General features: G+C 47.1%; 1 protein-coding gene across 1 annotated transcript in view; it reads left to right on the top strand.

Annotated features, from left to right (window-relative positions):
- The window catches only part of LOC107106048 (alpha-2-macroglobulin-like protein 1), a gene marked incomplete at its 3' end in the record, with an annotated part of 61,975 nt that overhangs the window by 36,674 nt on the left and 16,260 nt on the right, over positions 1-9,041 (top strand). The window contains exons 20-22 of the mRNA XM_015406132.1: positions 2,785-2,866; positions 3,786-3,942; positions 8,501-8,575. Of these exons, the coding sequence (XP_015261618.1) occupies positions 2,785-2,866; positions 3,786-3,942; positions 8,501-8,575 (314 nt within the window). The remainder of the gene's footprint in view (positions 1-2,784; positions 2,867-3,785; positions 3,943-8,500; positions 8,576-9,041) is intronic.

The following is a 9,041-nucleotide window of genomic DNA, read 5'->3' as shown; positions in this document are numbered from 1 at the left end:
CTCCCCAATACGTTTTCATTAACCACTTGCCAGGGCTGTTGTCACTCCTGGGCCTTTTGTTGTTTCCCGAGCTGGGGAGAGGCAGAAGCCTAGAGAGGACATTTCCACTTGCTGCAAGGGAGGGGGGAACTGGTTGAACAGTTTGGTGTAGTGGTTAAGTGCGCAGACTCTAATCTGGGAGAACCGGGTTTGATTCCCCACTCCTCCACTTGCACCTGGCTGGATGACCTTGGGCAAGCCACAGTTCTGATAAGAGCTGTCCTTGAAAAAGAGCAGTCTCTGTCAGAGCTCTCTCAGCCCCGCCTGCCTCACAGTGTGTCTGTCTGTTGTGGAAAGGGGAAGGGAAAGGAGTTTGTAAGCCGCTCTGAGACTCCTTTGGGTAGTGAAGGGCGGGATATAAATCCAATCGCTTCTTCTTCCCTTTGGAATTCTACCCCTTTCCTCCCATTGTTTCCATGCAGAAGCTCTGACTGTTGGTTCAGTGCCTGTGCGACCCCACTTATAAGCCAAAAAACAATGGCCTGTAGGAAGGGTTTCTGGGCAGTGGGTTGGAGGGTCAGAAGGGTTGGGGGGCAGAGTCCCTGAAGAAAAATTAAAATGAGAAATAAGTCATTTATTTCTTACTGGGGTTCTGAGCATAGAGGTCCTGGTGATTCCTAGAGCTCCCCCAAAGTAGCAAGGGTAGCTATCCAGAAGTCACACGGGTAACTCTAGCAATTGCCAATAACTCTATGGTAAGATTACCATAGAGATTCTGGTGATTGCTAGAGCCACCTTTGGATTTCCAGATAGCTCTAGGAATTCTCAGGAACTCTATGGTCAGAACGTCCTGTAAGTAGACATGGCCTTATTTTTCTTTTTAATGTTTCTACGCTTTGGTCCCAGTGATCAGCTGAGCATCGGTGGGCAAGGGCTACAATTGGCTGGAGGTCTCCCACCATAAACAGGCAAATGGGGACCCTGCCTGAAAGGGGAATGGTGGCTGAAAGGGTATCCTTGTGGCATGTTTCCGTGCCATGCAGTGGATGTTTGCTGGGGAGCAGGGGTCATTTCATAGAAAAAGAGGGGCAGGAGCTCATTAGCATAAAGCATTAGCATAACTTATTTGCATATGCCACACCCCCTGACATCACCGGAAGTGAGTCAGAAGGCAACACCCACCGCTCAGGCTCCACTGGACTGTTTTGGATTGCTAGCTATTGGGGGGGAAGACGTGTAGATCTGCCCTCGCAGAGGAGGGAGAGCTTGTACCTGAATAAAACTTGGTCTTAAAGGTGTCACTTGACTGTTTTGGACCGGGGGGCCGGGGGGGGGGCTCTGCAACTTACCTGGCTGCTTCTTGCTCTGACTGAGGGCTGCTGGGAGCAGGGAGTGGGGCTTGTTGCATGTGCCCGCCCATGGGCTCTTTACTGTCAGAGCTCCGCTCCTGTGCGCTCCTGCAGGAAATGACCCCTGCTTGGGAGGATGTCAGAAGGAAAACAGTTCTGCAGGCACTGGAGAAACATCTTGGAGAAACTGTGGGGGCTTGGAGAGAAGGGCTCTCTTGCAGCAGCCACTGGCATTTTGCTGGAGGCCCTGAGTGGCAGAGTACAGCATTGCTTCCCAGGGGATGCTGAGACCCCGAGTTGCCCAAATCTTTCTCTGGATGTCACAGCTAACTGTGAGGACCAAGGGATGCTGGTCCTTGGTGAGCCACTGTGATGTCCGATGGTGGGTAAGTGGCTCAGAGAAGAGAGGTAGCTGGCAGTCTGCTGTAGTGGTTAAGAGCAGCAGACTCTAATCTGGAAGAACCGGGTTTGATTCCCCACTCCTCCACATGCAGCTGCTGGGTGGACTTGGGTCAGTCACAAGCTCTCTCAGAGCTGTTCTCTCAAGAGCAGTTCTCAAAAGAGCTCTCTCAGCCCCACCTACTTCACAGGGGGTTGGTTGTGGGAGGGGAAGGGAAAGGAGATTGTGAGCCACTCTGAGACTCTGAGTGAAGGGAAGGGTATAAATCTAATCTCCTCCTCCTCCTCTTCTTCTTTGTCTTCGTCTTCTATTTCACTTTTTGATTTACTTTATTCCTCCCTGAGACTCAAGGCAGATAACACGGTGTCAAACAATGCAATCGTGAGATGTCTAATAAGCAATGCGCCAGTAGATTGCAGGTTTAGCAACAATGCAAAGAAGGATCAGACATGATATGGTGTGTCTGGGGTGGTGGTGGAAACCCTACCTCCATCCTACCAGTCTACTGATCAAAACTTATTTATTTCTGTGTTTGTTTATGAAAACATTTGCATCCCACTGCCTTTCCTTCTGGCTCAAGTTTGAAGCCTTCTTCCAGCCTAGGGGGACTTCCTCCAAACGAATGGGCACCATCACATCACTCGCTCCTCCCTTGCTGGGCTTACTCGTTAGGTGCCCTCTTCTCCCTTTGTTTTTCAGTCCAGATTTTTCAGGGCATGTTTCCACCGTTACGTCACTTTGAATTGTTCCTTCAGCTTTGCCGGCAATACGTGAACGATTGCTCTTAATCTCATTCCACCAAGATAAAAGCCTACAGTGGGGTGTACATTTCAATGTAAAGTAACTGCTGTGTTTTGAACACCCGGAAGTGCAATCTCAAAACCGAGGACAGTGAAAACAACCAGGCAGAGTCTGAAATGCAAATCCTGGTCTGAAATAAGTTGCCCCATCTTGACCTGGAGGCTTCTTGTGAGCTTTTAAGTCACATGTGAGACTCAGCTACTGAAAACTTGTATGAAGAAGCACAAAGGTAGTTTCCTGCCCTCTCTCCCACAGGGCACCAGCGCCAACTGCTCTACCAGCACAGCAATGGTTCCTACAGTGCCTTTGGCCAACGTGACACTGAGGGCAACACCTGGTGAGTGAATATGGTAGGGTAGTCACCACCCCTATATGTCTGTGGCCCTAGGTTAGATTCTGTAAAAATGTGATTAGCACCTTCTGTAAGCTGCCCAGAGACCCCCAGGGGTTAGGGCGGGATAGTAAATTGAACTTAATAAATAAATAAATAAATAAATAAATGGGGCTGGTGCCAGACAGCCAGAGCTGTGATCGTTGGGTGAAAAGTCACGTGGACTCATGACAAAGACACACCTCTGGACCAAAGGGTCTCTCTCATGTAGAGGTCTTTCACATCACCTGATCCTTAGAACCAGAAATGGCAGGAATTGAACCTTGGACCTGCTGCCCGCCAAGCAGTTGCTCTGCCCCTGAGCCATGGCCCCACCTATACTGAGGTGACAGCTGGTTAGAGGCTAAGAGTGTTAAACCTCTTTCAGGTCCCTTCTCAGACATTTCACTGCGTGTGGCTGATGGCGTCAAAGCATTCTTCCTTCAGTTTGGCAGTGGGGGGGGGGGAATGCTTCCAGCACTGGAGGGCCCGTTTTTAGCCCCCCCCCATACCTGTGTTGTCCAGTTTATTTAACAGCTGACTGCCATTCCTGGTGCTTTCTTTTCATCTTGAGCAAGGTGTTGTCATTCTCTTCTAATAGCAGCTGGGGCATAGGTATGATTTCTGTCAGGGAAAAGATACACTGAGGGCCAAGCAACACAATACGCCCGACACAGGCCGGATCGTGGATACGAGACCAGACTCTCAGTCAGACAGACATACATTGGGGGTAGCCATGTTGGTCTCCAGTCGAATGGCCAGATTCAAGCCCAGTAGCACTGTAGAGGCCAGCAAGATTTTGGGGGGCATGAGTTTTTGAGAGTATTGCAAAATGTTGGGACCAGAGTACTGAGTGGTTCTTCCTTCCCACAACCCACTTCCGCAGGCTGACAGCTTTTGTGGCTCGGGCTTTTGGCCAGGCAAAATCCTACATCTTCGTTGACGAAAAGCACATCCGAGATACCGTCCACTGGTTGGAGGAACACCAGCGTCCCAGCGGCTGCTTTGAAAGTGTAGGAAGGCTCTTCAACAACGCCCTAAAGGTACAGACACTGCACTGCAGTAGGAAACGTACGTGAGCGAGTGGATAATTCTCTGCCTTATGTTACCCTTAGTGGTGGTTCTGTGCACTTAGGCAGATCTTGAGAGGGAGGGCAGGGAAGGTTGCATCAGTGCTTAGTTCCTGTGGCCCTTTCTTACACAACCAGGGAAATGCTGATCGCCACTTTGGGGTCAGGAAGCGATTTTCTCCAGGCCAGGGATCCTGGAGGATTTTTTTTGCCATTTTCTGGGCGTGGATCAGTGGTCACTGGGGGTGTAGAGGGGGGAAGTATTTGTGAATTTCCTGCATTGTGCAGGAGGTTGGACTAGATGACCCTGGAGGTCCCTTCCAACTGTATGATTCTATGGTTGTGAGGGTCTCCTGAGTTTCTTGGGGAATTAGCCAGGAAACCCAATGCGAGAGGGGGTAATCAAGTAGGATTTCCACCTACGTTTACGGGAATTTTCCCCTCAGTAGAACTCTCAAAATGAACCCGGCTGGAAATTCTATGGGTTGAAATAGTGGGGCCAAAAGGAAACAACACTGAGAGTTTGTTATCGCCCACCAGATCAAAAGATAGAGGAGGATTATAAAATGATGAATGAATTAAAGATAGCAGCTAGACAAAAACACTGTGTCGTAAGAGGTGATTTTAACTACCCACACATTGATTGGGTCAATCTGTGTTCTAGTCAAGAAAAAGAGATTGAGTTTCTAGACACTCTAAATGACTGTGCTATGAAGCAGATGGTCACGGAACCTACCAGGGGAGAGGAGATCCTCGATTTGGGCCTAAGTAACACTCAAGACCTGGTGAGAGATGTAAAAGTGACTGCACCACTTGGGAACAGTGACCATAATGTTATTGAGTTCAACATTTGTATAAATAGGGAATTAGCCAAAAAGACTGACACGGCCACTTTTAACTTTAAAAGGGGTAACTTCTCTGATATGAGGGGACATGTGAGGAAGAAACTGAAAGGAAAAGTAGAAAGGGTCAAAACCATTGGGGAGGCTTGGAAACTATTTAAAACTACAATCCCAGAAGCTCAAAAAAAAAATATTCCGCAGGTTAGGAAAGGCACAAATAGGTATAGGAAAAAGCCTGCATGGTTAACAAACAAAGTAATGGAAGCTGTAAAAGGTAAAAAGGATTCCTTTAAGTAATGAAAAGTTAGTCACAGTGAGGCTGATAAAACGGAACACAGGCTATGGCAAATAAAATGCAAGTCTGTGGTCAGGCAGGCAAAAAAGGAATATGAGGAGTATGTAGCAAAAAATGTAAAGACCAACAATAAAACTTTCTTCAAATACATTAGAAGCAGGAAACCAGCCAGGGAGGCAGTGGGGCCCTTGGATGACCAAGGGGTAAAAGGAGTACTGAAGGATGATAGGGAAATGGCTGAGAAGCTAAATGCATTTTTTGCCTCCGTCTTCACTGTGGAAGATGAGAGGTGCTTGCCCACTCCAGAGCCGCTGAGTTCGGGAGGGGTGTTGAAAGACCTGAGTCAGATTGAGGTGACGAGAGAGGAGGTCCTAAAACTGATAAACAACTTAAAAACTGATAAATCACCAGGCCCAGATGGCATACATCCAAGAGTTCTGAAAGAACTCAATTGTGAACTTGTGGATCTCCTGACAAAAATATGTAATCTCTCCTTAAAATCAGCCTCCATTCCTGAGGACTGGAAGGTAGCTAATGTCACTCCCATCTTTAAAAAGGGTTCCAGAGGAGATCCGGGAAATTACAGGCCAGTCAGTCTGACGTCGATACCGGGTAAATTGGTGGAAACCATTATTAAGGAAAGAATTAGTAGGCACATAGATGAACAAAACCTATTGAGGCAGACTCAACATGGGTTCTGTAAGGGAAGATCTTGTCTCACTAACCTGTTAATGTTCTTTGAGGGGGTGAACAAACATGTGGACAAGGGGGATCCAATAGATATTGTTTACCTTGACTTCCAGAAAGCTTTTGATAAAGTTCCTCATCAAAGGCTCCTAAGCAAGCTCAAAAATCATGGGATAAAAGGACAAGTCCTTTTATGGATCAAAAACTGGCTAATTAATAGAAAACAGAGAGTGAGTATAAATGGGCAGTTCTCCCAGTGGAGGGGTGTAAGCAGTGGGGTACCACAGGGATCAGTACTTGGTCCACTGCTTTTTAACTTGTTCATTAATGATTTGGAGTTGGGAGTAAGCAGTGAAGTGGCTAAATTTGCGGATGATACGAAGTTGTTCAGGGTGGTGAAAACCAGTGAGGATTGTGAGGCACTCCAAAGGGATCTGTCAAAGTTGGGCGAGTGGGCGTCAACATGGCAAATGGGGTTCAATGTGGCCAAGTGCAAGGTGATGCACATTGGAGCCAAAAATCCTAACTATAAATACACGTTGATGGGGTCTGAACTGGCAGAGACAGATCAAGAGAGAGATCTTGGAGTTGTAGTAGATAACTCACTGAAAATGTCGAGACAGTGTGTGACTGCAATAAAGAAGGCCAATGCTATGCTGAGTGGTGGCGGCTATAAGCATGGATGGCTTCAAAAGGGAATTAGATAAGCATATGGAGCAGAGGTCCATCAGTGGCTATTAGCCACAAGGTATAGATAGGGGCTCTGGGGCAAGTGATGCTCTGTCTTCTTGGTGCTTGGGGGGGGGATCAACAGTGGGAGGGAGGGCTTCTAATGTCCTGGCCCCACTGGTGGACCTCCTGATGGCACCTGGTATTTCTGGCCACTGTGTGACACAGAGTGTTGGACTGGATGGGCCTTTGGCCTGATCCAACATTGGTGTCTCTTATGTTTTTATTAATTAAGTGGTTTTTATTAAAGAGAATTAAATAATGAAGTCAAAAATTTATTAATTGAAGAGTACTCTATAAAAACACATACAAGTTCAGAAAACAAAAGTTGCAGCTTTATAGATACAGAGTGGGGAACTTATTTTAACGGACAAGGAATCGAAGATCTGAGAAGAAGGATATGAGAGAGATGAACCAGCATCTTACTCGTCTCATGCTGAGGGTGTAAATCAGTGAACGACCAAACACACACACACACACACAAGCATTCAGACAGACCGAAAGAGAGAGACCCTACTAAACAGAGTGTGGCTTGATATACCCCTTTGAAATTGCTCCTGCAACAATGCTGTGATGGTTATAGTGAAACAATATTGTCTGAGCAAGGAAAATTTATAACATTTCCAGGAATTGCAGGTGCAATATGTAAAAATGTCTGTTGTCTTGGGTGACCTCTAATTGCTAGGACAGGAGATCATTACAAAGGGGTATTATGGTATTAAAATGGTTTTGACTATAGACTCACATAGGATAACCAGGTAAGGGAAGGCCAGGTGGGGGAATGAGTTAGTTTTACTGTCTTTTTCTGAGAAATCAATCTTTGACACTGATGGATTTAAAGAGGGAAAGGGAACTGCCAGGAACCAGACCCTTTCACAATGCACCTTTGGGATCAGTTTTCCCAGACAAGCCTCTGGTCAATATCTGACAGCACACATCCCATGTGACTATAGGACCTATTTTGATCCCATTTGCAGACCAGGGAAGAGTCTTGAGTGACCCTGTGAGATGCTAAGAGAGGAAAGGTTGCCTGTGTCACCTGTTTATAGGTACCAGACTTGTCCTTCCAAGAGAGGAGGGGGTCGAGGCCTAACGCCTGGTAGAAACTGCAGTAGTTGTCTACGTGCATTGAAATAGATGCACCACCCAGTAACAGTTCACTCAACATCTGGCTTAAAAGGTTTCCCATGTGACTTTGCACTGAAATAGAAGAGAGCAAAATATTCAATTCTATGGATGGATGGAGCCTGGGGTGGACAGGGACCTCAGTGGGGTACGATACCATAGAGTCCACCCTCCAAGCATCCATTTCCTCCAGGGGAACCGATCTCTCTAGTCTGGAGACGAGCTGTAATTCCGGGGATCCCCAGGTCCCACCTGGAGTCTGGCATCCCTAGCAGCATTAGAATATGTCGAAAGTGTACATGACCTTTCTGGAGTATGGAGGTGAGAGGTCTACAAAGTCCCAGACGTGCCAAGAACAACATTTCTCCATTCTGAGATGCAAACTTTTTCTAATGTTATCCTTCATGCCAGAGGTCCTGCTAACGGAAGTTCAGGTTTTTGGTTTCCGGAGAATATCTCCGGAGGCTTCAGGCTTGTATTGAGGTTTTGGGGCAGGGAAAACTCTTTGGTCGGATCTGCATTTGTCTTTCCCACCGGTGTCCCAGCCTTCTGGCTCCGTCTTCAAAAAAGCTGCCTACGTTTGGTTTCGTTTTCACACCTCAAGAGTGCTAGCATACTTTTGCATGTCCGCATATGTATATCGCTCTTTCGTGGCGGCTCCACTGTCATTGCACCTCCGCACTGCTTTAAAAGAATCTTCTCCAAACAACGTTCAAACATGCACAGAGAAAGACGGTGTCACGGCAGCACGAAACTGATTTAAAAATGCAAATGCAGATTTGACCTTTCTCGCAAGGAGGAAAAGAGCTCTTGTGGCTCGGCTTGTCTCCTCTGCTTCCTCTTCTGTCCACAGGGTGGGGTGGGCGACGAGTTCTCGCTGACGGCTTACGTGACTGCGGCCCTGCTGGAGATCCACCTGGACCAGAATGTGAGTCTTCCATTTCTTCGTTTATTTTAAACATTGATTACTCACCTTTCTTGCTTACGAAGGCAACGAACAAACATAGATAAAACATGCAGAACAATTTACATTAGAAACATAAAACCCATAATTTAAATTCACTCTTCAGGAATGCTAGTATGTATATGTGTGTTAAGCAGGGGTCATTTCGTAGAATAAGAGGTGCAGGAGCTCATTAGCATAACTCATTAGCATAACTCATTTGCATATGCCACACCCCCTGACATCACTGGAAGTGTGTCAGAAGGCAACACCCACCACTCAGGCTCCACTGGACTGTTTTGGATTGCTAGCTAGTGGGGGGGGGGGAAACGTGCAGCTCTGTCCTCGCACGTTCTTAAAGGTGCCACTGGACTGTTTTGGATTGCTACCTATGGGGGGGGGGAACGCACAGATCTGTGCAGGAAGGAAGGAAGGGAAGGAAGGGAAGAAA

Source organism: Gekko japonicus, unplaced genomic scaffold, assembly GCF_001447785.1.
Source record: "Gekko japonicus isolate JY-2015 unplaced genomic scaffold, Gekko_japonicus_V1.1 scaffold946, whole genome shotgun sequence".
Lineage (NCBI taxonomy): Eukaryota > Metazoa > Chordata > Lepidosauria > Squamata > Gekkonidae > Gekko > Gekko japonicus.
The sequence above is the reverse complement of the archived record's forward strand: the minus strand, read 5'-3'. Positions and strand labels throughout refer to the sequence as shown.